The 20,867-nt window shown below is 43.8% G+C and overlaps 1 protein-coding gene across 1 annotated transcript in view; it reads right to left on the reverse strand.

Moving 5' to 3' along the window:
• Positions 1-20,867, reverse strand: part of LOC146190316 (cell adhesion molecule Dscam1-like) — a 164,315-nt gene that overhangs the window by 57,683 nt on the left and 85,765 nt on the right. The window contains exons 5-6 of the mRNA XM_084599769.1: positions 11,429-11,590; positions 213-368 (exon numbers count right to left, since the gene is read on the reverse strand). Coding sequence (XP_084455895.1) covers positions 213-368; positions 11,429-11,590 — 318 coding nt within the window. The remainder of the gene's footprint in view (positions 1-212; positions 369-11,428; positions 11,591-20,867) is intronic.

Raw genomic sequence — 20,867 nt, forward strand, 5'->3', positions numbered from 1 at the left:
AGCTATATCGCTAGCCTCCAAGCAACATTAATACAAGCGAGTACTGGTAAAATGTACGATTTCAGATAGCGCAGTGATTTCCTTCTCTTTTGAAAGGTACTTTAGTTAGATGAAAAAAAAAACAATAACATAATTAGCGAAATATATTCACTGGTTCTCTTAAATTTACACCACACTCGCACGGACTATATACAAAGATGGACTGTACTCACCGGTGACGATGATTTTGCCGGCGCTTGTACTGAGCTGACCATCCCCTGTGAGAATGTTGCGTACTTGGCATCGGTAGGATCGATGTGTGTCAGCGCTGTCCACGTTTCGCACGATGAGTTCGCCCGTGGGGAGCATGAGGTAGCGGCCGTGCACGCCTGCAAGGTGAGCAGATACAGGCTTGTGTGAAGTATACTGGCAGAAGGGTAGCACTGACGCTAAAACATTGAATTGAGAGCACATCGCTTTAGACTAAAGCGCTTGGACTAACGTGAGGCAAACAGGCGCGAAAATTGCCTGCTATAATTTTATTAATGCGAAAGAATTACTTCGCTATGTTCACAGATTTCGGAACGTGTCCGCAAAATCGTGTCCGCAGCAGTTGTGTGTAATTGAGAAGTGATAGAGGTTAATGAGTGGTGTCAATCGACAGAGGGTGACGTAATGTTGTGTCCGAAATAATAATTAGGCCAATAAGTTATTTGGTTTTTAATTAGAATAACTGGTTCACAGGAATAGAAGGGTGCGGTATCTGTCACACTTGTTCTGTGCATACCTGAACCGCGCCGTTAGGGAAGAGAGGAAGGTAAGAGCGAAAGCGGAAAGAGAGAAAGGGGTGCCGTAGTAGATGTGACGTCAAGAATGTGACTTCACGCAACCGGAAGTAGAGCCCAAAAAGAGTATGGAAAGGGATTCGCGCAATTTGAAAGTACCAAATACTCAAATGGATAAACAAGAAATGAATTAAGTACCTAGAAGCAACCAGAAGCAACTAACAGCAGCATGGTTTCGCATTACTCCAATGCAGATTCAGCAGCGTTTTTATTTATTTATCTCCTTCTACTGACCTCTTTCTAGCTTTGGTAAAACCAACTGCACTAAGTTATGTGGTCAATAATTTCAAGCCAGGGAGGCCTCAAGCAAATAAATTTAAAATTTCTCAGGTGCCTGTTTAATTTGGACCCAAGCCGAAGACCAAAGCTGAAGTTGAATAGAGGCTTTCATGGCCACGCTAATATTGAGGACGGAGGTCTTAACAGTGCGGGAAGCCCGCTGAATCGCTTCGATATCACGAGGAGACATATTGACTAACTACTGTTCTCCCTTGCGCGTTTCTCTTCGATGGCCAGCCCAGTCAGTTAAAGGGAACATCTGACACGCCACAAAAGTTGTCGTGAGCCACAACCTTTTTCATACCCTGCGGAAAAACGTTTTGTAAACCACCTACGCTTCGACAGTTGGTGCCCATAATTTATTTTGAATCGTTGTTTTTTGGTAGTATCAAGAAGAAAACTTGATCTCGCTGTGGTTCCCTTACAAAATGGCATGACAGATAGCCATGACAGATAGTCATGACAGATAGCCTGACAGATAGGGTGAATTTTGTGCGAGAATTTCAACGCGCCTTTTTTTAGGGGAGAGTAGCTTCTCTTTAAATTTTCTATGATGCGGTCTTGAAGCAATAGCTTGAATCAGTGTTTTAAACCTGGACGTGGAAAGCATTTTAAAGCGAATAAGAAATAACTTCATAAGTTAGTTTTTTTTTTTTTAAATGGAAGAGATATTTGCCAGTTAGTGAGCCTGGTATTGAACTGAGTAGGGAAAAGAAGAAATTAGGAAACCAATGGTGAAAAAGAACTTAGTCGTACTTAATACACATCAGGAGCCATTCATTGCTTATGTACGCGAAAAAAGTGTTTGGAAATACAATTATAATTACCTAAGCGCAGTCCCTGCTGCTTCTGTTACAGTACATAGCATCCAGCTATGCAATATTTCTGCTTTCTTAAATGGTTTTTGATGCATATTGAGCATTGTAAACACTGCGTAGCCATCTGTATAAGGATGCGTTCCCGTCAGCTACCACGAATGTCCCAATGAGATTGTTGAAACCATAGAGAGATGCTGATATGTTCCGTCGATCTTATTCACATTGGTTAAGTTTTCGCTGCATATCCAGGGAAGGTTATTTAATACGCATGCTTTCAGAATGTAATATATTTCTTCAACTTTCCCATAGGCACTAGAAAAAATGAAAGTGTTCCAAATTTGAGTTATTTAATCTGCGTGGCATACACGTCTACTGAGAACTTGCAGGTCGCATGCAGCAATTAAAGTAAAAATATTCTGTCACCAGTCTCCGACCAAAATGTACAATGTATGTGTGTTACGTTAAGCTCATGGCTCTGACACAAATTGCGATCGATGTGAAATGACAGCCAGTTCTTTATTTTTCTCGAATCGCAACAAAAATGTCAAGACTACGTATGGTATAGTTGATCCTTGGCGGAAAAAAAGTTAGAAACGACAAAGAAACGTACGCAACTGTAGTTTTTTATGCATATGCCCTGCAACGAAGACTAACACAAGCAGCCATCCTCAACTCATCTTTGATATGGCGTTCAAGAGCTGAAAGGAAAACTCTGGAGGAACTGAGATTGTAAAATGGGTCTGCTTTCGCGAAATTACCGCGAGTTCACATCAAAGTCATTCGAGCTGCGTGCCGACACGAATCACATGCGCTATGTACACATGGAAGCAAAGAAGCCGCGACTCACCCAGCAGTTAACGGCTCGTCGGGAAGACAGAAACGATGGCGCGTTTGTATCGACCGGCGGAATGGAATACCGAAATAAGTAAAAGAGAAGAGCTAAAGATCAGTGAGAGTGCTGAACTCCCGCCTTCCGGGTGGACTTGCTTTCTTTGTCCCTGCTTTTTCATGTGCATTTTGCATCCCCGAAGGCACTTGTTCTGCAATCAGCTACGAAGCGAGGCAGACTCTCAGGAAGATTGCGGGTTCTCGCAGCTCGCTTCACCCGGAACAGCAGCCTTCGCGACGAGCGCCGGGAGACGTGCGCTTTCCAGTTGTTCCTCGGTGTACCCTGAGAGGAAACGCACTTTAGATCTACGTTCGATGCTGGTTCGCGGAGTCAGCTTGCTACTGACTGCGTTCATTTTTTTTTTTTACGTCTTGTTGATGTCGGCGAACTTGATTCTATGGTCGAAGAAAAAATACCGCTTTCATACAGGAAGAAGAAAATGTGAGATTTTTTGTCTTTTTATTGTTGTCAATTCTGTAATTACAAAGACTTTGAGAAGGAAGGAGAGAGATGCCGAAGCTCACTAATAGAGCGATTTAGTTTAGTTTAGTTCAGTCGTTCAGTCGTGTCCGACTCTTCGTGACCCTATGGACCATGTCACGCCACGCTTTGCGGTCTCTCACTATCTTCCTAACATCACATAACTTCATCTGCAGTGCCTCGAGAATGCCATCTAACCATCGCGTTCGCTGCCTACCCCTTTTCCGGCGACCCTCAACCTTTCCCAACATCAAATCTTTCTCCAGCGACTCCTCTCTTCTCATCAGATGACCAAAGTTGCGAATAGAAAGTAGCAAAATAGAGCGAAGGGAGTCCTTATTTAGTCCTCAGGGTGTACGCCTTCAATCTCGTACGCCTTCTTCCTTTTGCAATAAAGGCTCAAACAGACATTCTAGGCACTGGCTTCAAAACACAAGGTGGCGGAAAGCACTCACTTGATACCGCAGCGCTTAAGAGTCAACGTTCACGCAGTTCAGTGATGTTTGTCATTGTTGAAGCTATGAAATATATTAGGATTTGCAGTTGAAAGAAAGAATGAAGGGCCCTAGTCTTATGACCAGCGGGCTCAGAAAGCAGAAAGAAATGCTGCCTGGGAAAGAAGGTTGAAATCTGTGCAGGAAACAGATGTATTTATCCAACATTTTTGCATACAAAGTACGGTCTTGAGTTAGTATGGTCGAAGTTGTCATTGGTTTATGGCCTGTGACCACTCGGCCTTTCGTCTGACGTATATACGCCTGAATGGATGACCTTCTGCTGTCCTGAGATTGTTTCTAACCAACGTCTGTGTGAAAAATGTCCGAACGAATAATTAAAATAGCGCCGATAACATTATTGTTTAATATCTATGGACCGGCTCAAACAGCTTCACCATTGAAAGATATTCGAGTGCTAATTCACTAGAATCTAAATATTGTATGTAGGAATACACTAATATGATTATACTAAAGCGTTGTTCCCAAAACCTAAATAGATGTTATTGCTTTGGGTAGGAAAAGGACGAAAAGGGCCACAGAATGCTTCTCATGTCGTTCCAGGACGCAATTTCTGGGGTATAAAAAAGAATGGCAGACAGTACGTATATATTTTGCAACAAATACTTCGCACTTATGCTATCGTCACTTCTTTTGTAGCCGTGCAGAATCCTGCCTCTGAGGTCTTTTCTGCTGGCATCTTCAATCTGCTTATTATTGCTCACCTGTCTCGGTTTTCATTCACTTGCTTTAGTGGCCCTTTCCCGGATTTAGTCGCTCGTGGAAGTCTACGCCAGATGAGTGAGTGAGTGAGTGAGTGAGTGAGTGAGTGAGTGAGTGAGTGAGTGAGTGAGTGAGTGAGTGAGTGAGTGAGTGAGTGAGTGAGTGAGTGAGTGAGTGAGTGAGTGAGTGAGGGCTCGTGTAATCGAATACTGAGCAATCGAGTTAGTGAATTGTTGTTACTTAGAACAGGTGACGCGTTTCGCCAAAAAAAAAAAACAACAAAACATACCAACCTGTCTTACTTTTTTAATTGATAGCAATTCTAGACTACTTAATAAAACGTCTCAATTCTCTTCCAGATGGAAGACAAGTGTGAAAGACGAAAACATGCCCTCAACGGACGCCGAACTCAATCCATTGATCATGAATTTTTTATCGTTCAAACCGATTTGTGCCTCTACCGTTTTTTAGGTTGAAGTTTGTAGTATTTCTCATGATGAAAATTATATATATCCTGTTGCCTCAACTCCAGGTCCTATAGCATTCATTTCTAAGGAAAAAAGTATTTTCGGTCCATTAACAAGTCATTTATCTAGACACCCATTTTTTGTAGTTATCAAAAACCAGTAATTTTGTCTGCCGATAGGTTTCATCTTGAGGGAAAGCCAAATCACAGCAACTCATGCTTGGATCGAGGAAGATATGACCGCAGACCTCAATGCATGTGCTCAGGCTTGTTATAAAACTAATACAGAATCAAAAATAATGATACCCTTTAAACTAAGCTTGGTATGACACGTTCAGGTCGTTAGGAGAGGCCGCTGTATTTGTGGCTCTGCAGACACTTGCCGCTCGGTTCTATGGGCTGCTCCTACAGTTTTGCAGGCACCTTCCATTAGGTTTCATTACGGCGCGCTGCTTGGCGTGATCTAAAGTACTTTCAGGAGTCGCCAGGCTGCCCTGACCAGGGGCTTTGTAGCAAGGGCTGGCGCAAGAACTCCTGGTACTCCTCATATTAGTGCAGCCAAGTCTGGAGACAGCACAGGAAAGTAGAACGAAAGTAAATATAATCTTACAGTGTATTAGACATGAAAACGAGAAAATGGCACAAGGCTCTTTCCAGCTGTCGAAGGGCTTCCTTGCAAAAAACCCGGCCAACGTGTTTTCTCTACAAAAGACCGCCTAACAGGCCTCTGTAATTTCCGGCATCCGCTAATTAGGTTTACCGCCAGGGAAGCCGGCTGACTAAACCTCTCAACATCGAAACTTCGACAGTTCCTTATTACCTGAGTGAAAGCAAACAAAGAGACGGGAAACACTACGGCCAAAATTCTCCGCTGGCTTCATGCAACAAATACTTTTTTTTTTTTTGCTTTCACTTAAAACGTTCTCCTTATAGGTTATAGAATGGTTCACTATAAGGAAATCATTAAAGAATAGGAGCACCAGTACGGCAGAGGGCATTAATACACAACTCCGGTACAGCGCTATTAAACGGGGAAAACCGAAATACTATAGACCAGATTGTAACTGTAAATCTGCAGCAGATATCTAAAATAATATGGGAAAAGGAACACAAGGACAGCTTGGGTAAGGGCCTCGAAAAAGAGGGCCTCGAGACCCGCCACTCTCTTCTTTAAGAACGTCTCTGCCTGAGCGATAAGCTTTCCACTTGAGGGTGGCTCTAAAAAAGTACTTCATAGTCAGGGTGTTCGTAAGAAAAGTGAAATGAGAGGAACGAAATTTACTCAAGATGAGAAAGACAACTTTGGACAGTGAAGGCTGAGTGCTAACATGTACACCGACCCTGATTTTCAAAGTAGATAGAACCCCACTGTGCTGCGCTTTACTGGCATTTGAAGGCAATCTGATGTAATCCATCAAGAAATAGCGTCAGATGAAGAAGAACCACACCTTGTTATTTAAATACCAGCCTCTCACTTCGCGAAGAAAGGCTGGTATTGAAAAGGGTGTGTATTATCGTCCAGGGTGCCCGAAGGTACAATTTACGTTTGGAAATGTGGTGAGTAGAAAGCAAGCAGTAATTCGAAACCAATATTTTCAAGAATTCTGCCATACACTGGTGTAAAATGAATTTCATTTAATCGTTCATTTTTTCTGTGCACTTGCGTATCCCGTAACAATTATTCGCTCTCCTCAGTAATGCCGGATAGTCACTACACTGCATCTACAAATGCTGTACCTATAACAAACGGCTAAATAACGTAATTGTAGCAACAAGCAATTATGCACTCTGCCTTAGATACTAGCCAATATTTCTCCGATTCATACCGTTTCAATCCCGTCCGTTTATTCTAATTTGTATCATGCACTGCAAAAAAAAAAAAAAAAAAACACATCATTTATGTTTTTGTAGCGAAAGCTACAGTAGGCTAGTAGCAGCCAGTTTCGCCAGCTTCTCACAGGCCACAACTCCGCATGCGCTGTAACCATGGCAACCAGCTGCGGCGTTCCATAGGTGCTCCGCCCCTGCGCCACGCCGGTCTCCACCGCTGCATCGACTCGTGACGTCACGTGCCTCGTTATGCAACCTCACTGCGTATGCGCAAACCGTTCGCAGGTCCCCTACGCTGCGCCTAGTCTCCTTCATCGCGTCCGACTTCGTATGATACCGTGACTAACTACGCAGCTGAACATATAAGCCTGAGCGTGTGCATTTGCTAGTCGGATGCGCCATAGATGAAGAAGCGGAAGGTGAGCGCGCGTACAGTGTGCGGCATCTTCGGAGACTGTGAGAAGCTGAGTCGAATGACTCGGAAATCATTGCTTGGCGCGAGGATCTTCGACAGCATACAAATCAAACATAAAAGGCTAAGTTAGTGAGCGAGACGCCGCAAGAGCGGGAAGAACGTCTCGCCAAGCGGCGGCGTCAAGAAGCTGAGCGACAGAGTTGCCGAGCAGAGCTTTCGATACCCATATTCCTACTTAGCTGGCTGAGTCGCTACTGAATCTTTTAGCCTGTGTTTCTGGGTGCACATTTCTGGTTTTTCTAATGCCCGGAGCACACGAAGCACTGTGCTCACGACGAATACAGGCAGCAGCTACGTAGCACATATCCGAGGAACATTACGCATTGTCCTTCCTCTGTGCACTCGCGCCAACACACGGGCGTGCAACTGTTTATTACTGCAATGCCTACAGAGCCTAAATAATTTATGGTTTATGAATAGGTCGTCAGTGGTTAAGAGATTCTGGCAACATATACTGATTTACGATTTACATACGTATTCTTTACGGTCACAGAGAGGCCGCTTTTACTCCATTATCATTCCGGCTCACGCGATTACTCCACCACTTGCAACTTTCTAATTTATAGGAGTATGCTTGGGTAAAATACAAAAGCGCTTTTATATGTGTCATTTTCACCCAATAATACCATTGTATAAGCAAGCTGATTTCTGCCCGGTATATTAAATGTCTCGTTTAAATGGTACTTCTTTCACTTGAATCTGATTATGCGCAACCCCAAAATGAAACATAAACACTAATGAGCTGCATTCGCTGAAAAATGTTTTGAGAGAAATGCCGGTCGCCTGTGCATTGTGAACTGTGCTTTAGTATAGAACGCATAAAGGAACTTTGCAACAGTTTAGCAATTAGGCTATTTTCGCTCTTTTTTTCTTTCACACTTCTAATATAGCATACACATGCAAATAAAGCTTAATGTTCAGTAGCAAATTTAAAATGCCTGCGGCTTTTTACTAATTTATGCTACGGAGGATGCAAACTCACGAACAGTGTGCCACGGAAACCAAAGGATCCAGGCAATCGGGCACAAAAACGAGAAAGGACGGCTTTGTAGGCGCAATACCTTCTACTGGCGAAACCGGATCTTCTGCACAGCTCATAGAGGTAGCCACGGGCTTGAAAAACATAAAACCCGGCATTAAATAACTCTGGCTCTGATGAATAATTTCAGAAATCTTTCAGTTTCTGGACTATAACAAAAATCTTCAGCCCTTGATACACTCTCCAAGTCAAGTTAAATTACTGCTCTTCATTTGCGCCAAACATTTTCCTGGGTATTTTCTTGCAGTGCCAATACATGGTCTATTTTCTATAAGAACGGGTGATTTAGAAGAAAGCTCTGAAAGTGATAAGTGAAATTTTAGAGTACCTTAAGGTTAAACAATCTGTTAATCATTTTATTCGCAACCTCATATGAAGACGTCGACTTTGATAGGTAGCATCTATTACTTTTGTAATAAGCTGGAATTTATGTCCCTGGTTTCCTAAATGTAAAAGCATATTTATTTTGAAGCAAGAATAATTCAAATTACTCTAATGGGTTTAAGTCACTCACAAAAAAAAAATATAATCCGAGTCATATTATCTAGTTATTTTTCAACACTGCACTAGAAAGTGTAGCTTTCTATTCCTGCTGCGTAAGCATTGTTTCCATTCATCATCAAAATGTAACGTTCAGAATAGCTAAGCCTGTGTACGATCGAACAAGGACTAACAAGATTACTGAAGGCTTTCCTTTAACGTTCTTTTGCGAAGCGACAGTAGCACAGTACGATTCAAAAATACTTAAGTTGATAATAATACTTCAAAAAAAAAATCTCTTAGCCTTAGCGTATACGTTCGAAATGAGAAAACAATGCCAAATCATGTAAACGTATACGAGGCCTTTTATTAAAGTTGTATCAAGACGTTTAAAAGAATGTTAATGACGGTGATTGTTGCCGAATGAGACTGGCAATAGAGGCGCACATCGAAGTCGGGATCTTCTGGTTTAGCTGAGCGGCACTAGGCAGAACAGTTAGCTATAAGGAAGAGTTGCTTCAACGTTTATGTAATTCGCACATGTGCACGGGTCTCAAGCGCATCTGTGCAGGGAACCATAGCGGACATGTCGGCCTGGCACTGCAATGGGGCCGTTTAGCCACCTGTACCTTACTTGCTTACTCAACTGATTTATTTATAGGAAGGGAAAGGCGCGGTAACTGTCTCACTTGGTTTTCTGTGGACACCGCAACCGCGCCGTAAGGGAAGGGAGGAAGATGGGAGTGAAAGTGGAAAGAGAGAAAGAGGAGCCGTAGTGAAGGGCTACGGAGCAATTTCGACCACCTGGGGATCTTTAACGTGCGCTGACATCGCACAGCACACGACGCCTCTTCGTTTCGCCTCCATCGAAACGCAGCCGCCGAGGTCGGGTTCGAACCCGGGAACTCCGGCACAGTAGTCGGGCGTCTTACCACTGCACCACCCCGGCGGGGCTTGCTTACTCAAGCCATGGTTGAGAGCAGCACAATGCGAGCGCGAGTGCGCCAGTCGCGGGACTTTTCTTTGTTCTTGTATTTCGTGGGCTTCCTTTGAGCTCGGAAAAAAGACCCAAGAGAGGCTTTCTTTACCTCAAATATATGGAATTTTAGTTTCTGAGGTGCAATATAACTTTGCAAATCACATTTAGTGTTAAAGCCAATAATTTTAATTTAGGAAAATGTTTTTGGTTACTAATCACTTAATTGCAAGATAAAAATTGCTTCTCATGCGCAAGATGGCTGGCGAATCTATCCAACTGGCTTCCCTGGCCTGCCTCGAATATTTTCGTTTTTAACCATTGACAGAAGTTAGCTTGGACACCCTGTATATAGCAGAACGATACCATAGGGGATAACTGGAGAGCCGGTGGCCGCGCGCGGATGAGGGGGTGATTGATTGACAACTACGTATTGTTCTACCAGATAAAGAGGTTCCCTACGCCCCCGACGGCAGTACGTCGGCCTAGAAGACGGGGACCGGAACCTTCGCGATTAGAAGCAGGCAAATGGGTCTTGACACATCGCGCCTTTTTCAGCCAAACGGATGGGTTGTTGTGGGGCAGGGACCTCACTCCGCAGCAGTGCTTTCCAGGCTTCTCCACAATTTATACTTTAATTAGCTCTGGGGAGCTAGCGCATTCCCAGGTTATGTGGTCAAGCTCCCCCTCTCTCTACAATGATTCCACTTATCGGCTTCTCTATCACCAATCTGGACATGTTATGCACAGACCTGGCTTACGGAGTTGCCAGCTTGCAGGCGCCGCCACGCAACTACCCCTCTATCGCTTAGACTTTTATCTGTTGGTGGCATTGTCTCCTGCTTAACCTAAAAATTATTGACGCCTTTTGGATCATTAAACTGCGATGAGACGAAAGCCTCTTTCGCGCAGTGGTACGAAGCCCTCAACTACGGCACCTCCTCTCTCTGTTTTCACTCCCATCTTCGCAATGACGTGATAGCGTAAGCTACCAGCCATCATATAAAGCTCCACTTTAACCGAGCCGTACGAACGTGCTTGCGTGGCCTAGGGATAACGTGAATGCAAGGGTCTTGGCAGGCTGAATATAGTATAGCCAAGTTGGAGGCTTGTTTGCGATAGGGATTCGCACTGTCGATATAAGTTTCTCCAATTTTAATCCTTTCATTTTTAGTGTAGGTGTCAACCGGGGAAGTGAAACAGATACTGCGCCTTGCCTTTGCCCAAAACCAATACCAACTAAACACGCTGTGGACATGAGCAAACTCTGTGGCAGTTTCTCAATGGAAACAAAAATCAGAGTATGAAAAGGCGGTGTTGAAGGCGCTATCGCGTCTGCTCATATGAATGTGCTTTAGCGTCTCCTATTTTTATATTGCGCGTGTTTGAGACCAAGAAAATAGCCACTGTGCCTAATAGAAGTCCTATAAGAAAGCTAATACTGAGAAGTCGTTCATCTGCGTAATTTTTCAAAACTGCTGTTGTTTGCAGCATACTGTTGTTCTTAAGGACGGTAACCATTCAAAATTTTAAGGGTGCCATTTAAAAGAAAGCTAAGCGGTGATTCCCACTGAGTCATAGTTTTTTAGCATTCTTGAAACTGCAGCAAAATTTCCTATGCGAAATACCTGATGAAAAGACAGTCAAGCACTTACCATCATTTCCTAGCGTGCCGACCGTGACGCCGTCGTCTAGCACCCATGACATCACTGTGACGTAGTCTCTTACAGTGGGAGGCACATGGCAACGGAGAAGGGCAGAGTTTCCCCGCACCACGTAAACGTCGTACACGCTCGCCACAAACTTCTGCAGCACCACTGTAGAAAAGGAGGTGGTGTCAGAAGGGAGGAAGAGAGAGAGGAGAGAAAGCACAATCAGGCATGAGCAAAGAACTTCTTTGCTGGACGCGAAAACTATACACTAAATGCGATTTTTACCTATCTGAAACGCAATTTTTAAACCGTCAGAAAAGCAATTCTTTATTTTAAAACAAACAACGAATATTTACGACACTGATTTGCCCCACACGCTTATGCTGGGTAAGATAATGCGTAAATATTTGAAAATTGAATATTTTTATTCAGCTGGCAAAATTTGTCGACAATTACAATATCCGCTACTGTGAAATTTGAGAACAGCTCTCCAGAATTATTAGTTTTCGAATGTGCTAAGGAAATAATTCCAGAGGCGCGTGATCATATATAGGTTCTGTTAAATACTACTTGACCTTTTCTCGCTTACAGTCGTCGGTGAAGAGACAATTGAATTGTTCTCAATTGTTAAAACCGAGGTGCCAGCCTGACACCTGAGAGCGCCGCCAGCGGGAGTTGTCGACGGCGTATGAGCGTATCACCTACAGTACGTAGTGGTACGTAGGTGATGTGGGCGGGTTTCTCTTCTGCATTGTCGCATTAGCCCACAGATTGTTACCTACCATATGACGCAAAGTGAGTGTGATCACCTAGTCCCGCGGTGCCATCTTCACTTTCCATTTCAGGCTTTCGCCTTTCCTTCATTCTCCACTGCCCCCTTCATGCGCCAGCCTCATTCCCCTCCACCTTCCTTGATTCCGGCCACCATTTTGTGTATCCCCCGCCCTGGACGTAACCACCTACTCTCCGGTTAGTCACCCTTTGGCTTCTCGTAGCACCACCTTTAGGTAGTGAATACATTTTCATCATCATCATCATCATCATCATGAGCCTGCCTATACCCACTGTAGGGCGAAGACCTCTCCCATATTTCTCCACTTCACCCGGTTCTGTGCCAACTGCATCCACATGACCGCTGCCGTCAAGTGGATACATTTTCCCCTATCATAACTTCCTGCTTCCTCGGCGGCCACTTTCGAGCTCTTCCCGTAACAGCCACCCCCGGCTGTACATTTCGCTGCTCCTGCCATACCAGGTCACATTTCCTTTGACCCTGTTTCCCTCGTAGCTGCTACAGCTGGTAGGTGGACGAGTGCTCCAAGAACAACGCCGACTATTGGGTTGACAAAGATACGACTCGCGATAAAGAAACGGGCGCCCAACAACTATTCTCCAAAGCTTGTTGGGAAAAGAAATACAGTAGGCCAGGGCTACATTCAGTCCCTTCGAGCTCTTAAACGTTGAACGGTAAAGCCGAATATGGCAGCCTCACAGTCAGTGCTCTTACAGCACATAGGTAAAAACATCATTGTAATGGGCTGTCCAAACCTTTTCTGAGCACGTTATTTTTCAGTGCAGTAGCACTACTGCCCTCATTGTCGGAAAAACCCGATATGGAAGGCGGGCGTTTCACCGTTGCGAGCATCGATGGAAGAGAGAAAAAGAAGGGCAACAGTGGAACGGAGAAGCCAATAAGAGACATGTACCATACGTGACGTTACGAGCAGCGTAGCGAATCAGAAAGCGATCGCCCATCTCGAGGCTTCTCAGGCTGCTTTGCAACAGCTGAATAGCTGAGGGTAGAAGGGAACCTCACCTCGCATTAGTAGCTAGTCGTGTTTGAACACAGTCAGTCATGGCTCAGATTCTCAGATTAGCAAACAGGCTAACTCAAAGCTGTCTGGGTTGCCTCACGGAGAGTACTGTGGTGTGAGAAGACGGGAACCATGAAGCATGGCGACGGTGTCAGCAAAGACACAAGCTTAACCATGCAAGCAGGTATTGCTACGGCGCGATATTTTTTGATTAGCCGAATTAAACCATATGAATGTTTTTCAAGATCACAGATTATGCTAGCGCTTTTGAAAGCGGCCCTGATGCCACTAGTTAACTTCTCAAACATGGAACGGTAAAAAGAAATAATTCTCATCAACACACACGTTGTCGAAGCTTCACTTCCTGATAAAGCGACCGCAGTGAGGAGAGGTTAAAAAGGATGGGGGAGGAAGAGATCTGAGGTTTTTTTTAGTAGTAGGGGGGAACACGCAAATGCATAAATTAGTGCACGAGAAATGTTCACTGAGGACTGTAATCTCAATTATTGGCACGACGCAGGTATTTGTGCGCTCACCTTTGTAATCTACTAAATCATTTAAACATGTTATCCTTAAAATTTGCATTTGCCTGTTTGCATGTGCAACAGCAAATTATGTCGGAATTTCAAATGTAAAGAGATGTGAATCTCATCTGCATCTGGGCTGGAACTCTATTTATTTCTCTGTGTCGCATTAGGATCGCAGGGAAAATGATTAGGAAGTTTTAAACATGGTAAAAAAAAAAGAGTTCGCGAAAGCGGTGCGCCGTTTTGAATGAACAGCGTTTGACACGCTTTGCATTACGGTCAGCCTCCAGATCCGCAGTCCGACCTTCAGACACTACAGCCGTTTGTACCATCATCTGCCTCTCACGTTAGGATGACATCTGATAGTGATGACATCGGAGGCAATAGCGCTCGAGAAGAGAAATGGCCGGCCACTTCGGCGTCTGGAACACGGCTGGTGTCACAGTTGCTATGGCAATGGCTCTGCCGCCCGAGTTCTGATTTCCCACAAGATGACCTTGAGGGAGAGTCATGACTGCATGAGTGCTTTGACACTAATATAAGTATTTAGGAGCGGGAGAAAAGATGCAGTAAGTGTGTCACTCTGTGCACACAGATAGACATCACCATGCGGCAGAAAATGACAAAAGAAGGAAAAGAAGGCACTCGCACTGAGGCCCCGGCCTATATCGGAATGGAATCGGTCTACACGGTGCTCACCAGAGTGCACTAAGCATTTTATACGGGTGTTGTAACACATATCATTTATTATATTGATATAGCGAAAGTGCTGCACAAAATACATGAAGGCTCAGGCGCATAAAAAAAAAAGACAGCTTACGAGCTGCGTTTTGAACTAGTTTTTATCTGAGAAAGTCTGACGTCTAAGTAAGTCCAGTGGTTGTCAACGCAAAATTTCGCCGCAATTGTCTGCAAAATCCATGTAATTTCCGTGCAACGGCAGTGACAGCGCGCGAGGTAATTATCAGGAGATTGTTTGGTCTCCAACACATCAATGCTTGCATTTTGAAGACTTTCCTGCATTGCGCCGAAAATTCCTCTTCGCCAGAACGGTTGAGCATTTGCTGTTTCGGCACTGCACAGCAAGATAGTATAGATTAACGTATCGGAAAAACCTGGATGAAGAAGTATAATAGACACATACGACGAACGAAAAGCGCAATAATATGTACTGATTGACGAGGGTGTGATACAGCTAATAAAAAGGGAAATACCAGCATGGGCAATGGCAGTTCAGGCCGAACATCAAGCAACCCTGATTTGATCATGGTAAAAAAATACATTCAGAGTCACAAATCTGCAAAAAGACAGACTCAAGCAGCAATAAGATAGTTTTGTCGTATGGAAGACGTTTAAGAACAGCCGAGCTTTTACACCAGCGCTCCTCTTTGGAACCCTTAACGTCCGCCTTTAGGGTTGTGGCGCGATATAATTATTCGGTATCGTCTGTTGCTCTTCGTGCTGATCACTGCGCGCCTACATAAACATTCCTAATCGTTCAATCCAAAATAATTTAAATCGTGGCTCTGTTACCCTGCTAATATTTATTAGCGTATAGTCCCAAACTACCCAGTTATATGAACGCTTATTTAAAAAACCTAGCTATAACGAAGCGTAACGGACCTGCATGCGTGGCCTAAGAGTTGCAAGTCTCACTCGTTGGCTAGTTCTCTCAGAAGGCTCGATGCCCGTCTCGCCCACCCATCTAAAACTAGGAACCCAAGATGGCATCTTCTCCCGTGTAATATGGTCTCGTGACGTCAGACAATCTGAAGAGTACACAGCCAGCTTTAAACTAGCACTTTCCAGAACCATATCAGTGATCTTTTCTCTAAGTACGCCGATAACGCCCGATATTGTGCAGAAAACGCCTTTCGTGCTATCGTGTTAAATTCGTTTAAAATGAAAAATTATTTATTACGCAATTATAGCGACATGAATGGATCCCCAAGGGTGACTGGTAGATGACTGCCATTAAAGCTGTTGCGTCATATTGTTACGTGATGTATTTAACGTGACTCGCAATGCGATGAGCGGAACTAGGCGCAAGGACTTCAGGAGCCGTTGTTGTTGTTGTTCTCCTCTAATGTGATGGCACATACCCACACAGGGGGATCAGCCAAGAATTGGGGTGCAGAGATATTAGATTTTGAGATGCAGCATCCATTCTGTCAGGGTCGTCGTCTTTCAGAACACTTCTTCGTCCACGCGTTCCTCGGTCGTAGTCGTCATCGTCTGTGAGCACACCATTTCGGTCACGCGTGTACAGGTGGTTGGTTGGTTGGTTGGTGGGGTTTAACGTCCCAAAGCGACTCAGGCTATGAGAGACGCCGTAGTGGAGGACTCCGGAAATTGCGACCACCTGGGGTTCTTTAACGTGCACTGACATCGCACAGCACACGGGCGCCTTGCTTTTCGCCTCCATCGAAAAGCGGCCGCCGAGGCCGGGATTCGATCCCGCGTCCTTGGGAACAGTAGTCGAGCGCCGTAACCACTGCGCCACCCCGGCGGGGTGCGTGTACAGCTAACAATATCATTAAAGGAATAGCTTAGGTGCCACTACCCCCTTTTTTTCAAACACGTCGGCATTAATTTCGTTAATCTTGAAGTTCAGAGGCCCTCTCGCATTATTAATGCGATTCGTTGCATAGCGTTTCCCTCGGTCTATTTGCAAGTAATGTTTGTATAGAACTTTACAGTACAGTTTCCATGTTCATCTACACCAAGCCCACGAGATGTGAAAGGTAGGACGATGTGAGTGGTGGTAATGGAAACAAGTAAAAAAGACTAAACGACAAAATGGCATTTATTGTAATAAAGAGTCGACTGGGAACAACTACGAACCTGGATGGTATTAGTGAACTGCGAAGGATATTGAAGGTCGATGCCAGGACTAATTCAAACAAAGACTAATCCAAATTCGCCTGACGTGCTCGTTTACACTATGCCCCATTTGCAACACCTAGTGAAGATAAGATGGGTCAGCGCGGCCAAATAATGAAGTCGGCATGAAATAAAAATAGCAGGTACTCGAAATGAGCGCGCCTTCAGTGAGAAGGTAGTAAAATGCACTACTTTTGGAACCCAAGTTGCACATAATGGCTCCTAATGAGTATATTATGTCTTACATATTGATTCTATCCTGATTACAGTTTGAAAACGCTAGCTAAAATTGCTCCTAATATATAAACAGATATAAACAGGGCAAACAGTAAAAACAAATATGGTAGAAAACAGTCCGTACTCAAGAACAGGAAACAATCCGTGTTTACTGGGATGTATGCCGCAATTTTCAGACTCTAGTCCGCCCCTCCGTTCATTGTCACCATGTGTATATTTCCGAATAAAAATAAAAATTTTTTATTTAGGTAGTCTGCACCCGGTATATAGTAGGCAGGGATGAATTGCGGCTGGAAATAGTCTTTCTAGAATATCCGCAAGCGTAATAAATGTGTGAGTAAGCCTTGTATTCTTAATCAGTAATACTGCACGTCGTATTAGCCGCTGCAGCTGAACTAATCCTTCCTAGTACTCATTGTTTATTTACAATCAACAGGTTTCGCATATTTTCTCCCAAATGCAAGCAATGGGAAGCAGCCACTCTTCGGTACCCCAACATCATTTGATTGCATGTTGAAATTGATATTACGTTAGAGCATATTTCGTTGTTCTTCAGCGCGGTAACATGATAAAGACACCCACTCAGGGCCTTTTTTTATTTTCTTTTATAGCCTCCGGTGTGGTTCTCTGACTCTTAAAAACGACCGGAAAAATAAAATCTTGTATAAACAGCCCGCATAGATAGCCCGCAAAACGCAAAATCTCGGCTTTTAAACATGTGTTGTCCGCTGATTATAGACCGAATTTTACGGTGTTTTTTACTAAATATCTCTACTCTGGATGGTTGTAACAGCTCTTATTTGTATCAGCTTATCCAGGCCACTTTTGTCTAACTGCCATTCGCATTTCCACAATGCATATATACGTCCTGAAGTTCCGTTTTACCTTAATTCGTTTATTAGCCTAAATATGAGTATCACTGGAAATATTGCTATTCGGATAAGTTCAGGTAAATTATAATTTCGCTGCTTCAATACAGTAACCGTAAGAACGCGTCCTTTCTAAAACAGGAAAATTGTCGGGCGCAGGGCCTAAATGTAAAAAACAACACAAATACAAGATGAGATCCGTAGTTAGACTAGTGAATATTTCTCGAAGGCATGAATTCTCTTTCTTGCGACCAATTTAGTCTTTTAAGAAATATGCCTCTAATATTAAAATATAGGTTTTATGGTTCTGCTGTCATGGAAAGCAGGAAAACTTCCTACTCAGCGCCACGACATCAACGTTAAGATATTTTTTCGCTAAGCGAGGCGGTCTGTTGTACGCTTTATGAGGAAGAGAATAACGAAAAAGTTAAGACTCTTAAGGGAATAAAGGTGTGTACGCTGACTGCACAGCTACCTCTAAAGGTTGCTCGAAAAAGGAGCGAAATTCTGATATCTTTTACAGGAAAAGCGAGTATAAGCAACTGCGATGCCATATTCTCGATATCGTCATCCTGTAATCCTATAGGAAGGCGATCCATTAGGACCCCTCCGCTAGTAAATGAGCTTTTCAATCTCTTCTTTTTATTCTTTGTTCTTGAGGTCTTTCAGGTTTTTCCCGGCTGGATAAGTAAGGCAGTGAATAAAAAAGGGTCTTTTTAGCAACGGGCACTGCATTCTACGTTTTATATTGCGCTTTATGAGTTCACAGTGTCTACTGAGCAGACCAGCAGCCGGGAACGTGATATCGAAATCTAACAGATGTTGGGCTTAAAACTGTTGCGAAAGAAAGCATCTTCTGTTATCACATTGGAAATTTCCAGCATGTAAAATGACCTAAGTCCATTATGTGTTTATTGTGCAGGAGTTCTTTTAAGGTCGATGTTTAAAGATGTTCCTTCTGATTTCCTCGTGAGTTTCACCATGAATGTATGGTAGCCGTGTCTAATTATCCTTTTTTGTTGCCGCTGCAATTGCATCTAAGACATATAGCCCCACTTACAAGTGTGCTTAACGCCTGTGCCGCTCGTCATATATAATGCAAACAGAACTGACAAAAGGAGAGGCTTTTAAGGGGATAGACTTTCATATCCCTTTAGCACAGGAACTAAGCGGGGTGGTGGTGGCGGTGTACGAAAATCGGGGATGTCGTCAAAATAATCACGTGACTGCAGCGATCCTATAAACGTTATTGCAATATTTACACTTGAATAAAACGCTAAAACTATATCCTAAAAGAACACAAACGTTCTGATATAACCCTTAATAACCTTAATTCACTTATTTTCCTAGTTTATCAAGTATTTACAATTTAAACCCCGTACTTTGTCTTAGGAGCCCTGAGTGACATTTTGTAAGGCAAAAAAAAAAAAAAAGATGGCTGTCTATCTAATAACTGTTTCGTTTTGTTGATAAGGATTTACGTCCTAAAGCGACTAAGACTGTGAGGAATGCCGCAGTAGAGGGATCCGGAAATTATTATAGCCCGGGGTCTTTAACGTGAACTGATATCGCACAGCACACGGGCAGATTGCTTTTCGCCTCCATTGAATAGCAGCCGCCGCGGCCACGATTCGATCCCGCATTTTTGGGCGCAATAGCCGAGCCCCCCAACCACTGCACAGCCGCGTTGGGGTTGTTGCTAATAACCGCCTAGTGCTTATGTATTCTCAGATTTTCAGGGTGTGCCGCAGGCACGTCTACATGTGATTGTGCAGGATGTATATTGAACTGACAATGCATTTTTTCGAGTTGTTTACTCATTTGTTGAAATATTATACGGTATTATTTTGTTACCTTACTACTGCTGTGACCTAAAGCTATTCATCAACTATAGCTCTATAAAGCTATGTACTTGCAAGCATCATAGAACAAGACATACTCTACCATTATACACCATAAATAAGAATACAAATTCAAAACCCGTTCTGTCCAGTGGCACGTATAAGCATGCATTGCTCCTGTAAAGATTCACTGGCACGAAAATGCCTGGACCTCCGACGCTGTTTGCATATCATGCACATCCTTGTATTTTCTAACTCTGATGGGATGCCGAAATATACAAGCTTTCCTAGAAAATCAGACACAATGATAGTTTATTTACGACCTTTCGAAGTACAGCATAAAAAGGTAAGGGCACAATAACTACTCGAAGGCTTCCTGCCTTGGCAAGAAAGCCTGGAAGCTAAAACTGTTGTGTCTATCAGGTTTCAAAGCACAGGCAAAGCTTTTCATAACGTTACAGCACCCTTCGCGAGCGGGATCAGCATGACGTGTCAGGGGAAATTTGTAAGCGTGACCCTGCGGGAAAATACAGGCTACACAAGCTTATGTTAGTGCGGTGAGCAGAATGATCCGTTGCGGAAAGCGGGGCACAGAAGTCGATGATGAAAGGTGGTAAGATAAAAAAGCCCTAACTACAGAACAGAAAATACGCGTTGATATATTACGCAAGGTGCATTGGGGAAGAACGCGATGCGAGGAGGTAGAAGGGTCTAAAGGTGTGCACGAGCCGAAATTTTGAGCTCGATCCCGTCCCGGGCGCTAAGCTACAAACCAGAGCCCGGCCCGGCCTGATACTAAAAGGACCTGAGTCCAGTCTGGCCCGGCGACGAGAGTTAAGGCTCAGGCGCTAGACGTGCTAAAGTTACAGTTGAAGAGAGGATACAGAAATAATTTCAGGATGTTGAGTTTAGGATCCTGAAATGAGTTATCACGCTTAAAATGAAAACATTGTAAAATATATATAGTGGCACGTGACATGCATAGAAATATCATTCTAACTTATGTAAAAACAAGTTGTGCATTGATAAAGACTGAATGCATGATGAGTCCGGTAGCGCTGAAGTTTTTTTCTCTGCTCTAACTGGTGACTGGAAGGTCTAATACGTTCTGCGAGGGATGCAGGAGGTTGTGGCTACGCGGCTTGTTTTCTTCTCCAAAAGTGCGCTAGCTCTAAGTTTTAAAAGGATTGATTCTTTGGCCAAGTACTCGTTTGGCTCGACGTGTGCCTGTCATGGCCTCCGAGCAGGCGCCACCACTGCATTGCCTGCGC

Source organism: Amblyomma maculatum, chromosome 4 (genome assembly GCF_055883805.1).
Source record: "Amblyomma maculatum isolate TAMU_Amacu chromosome 4, ASM5588380v1, whole genome shotgun sequence".
NCBI classification, from domain to species: domain Eukaryota; kingdom Metazoa; phylum Arthropoda; class Arachnida; order Ixodida; family Ixodidae; genus Amblyomma; species Amblyomma maculatum.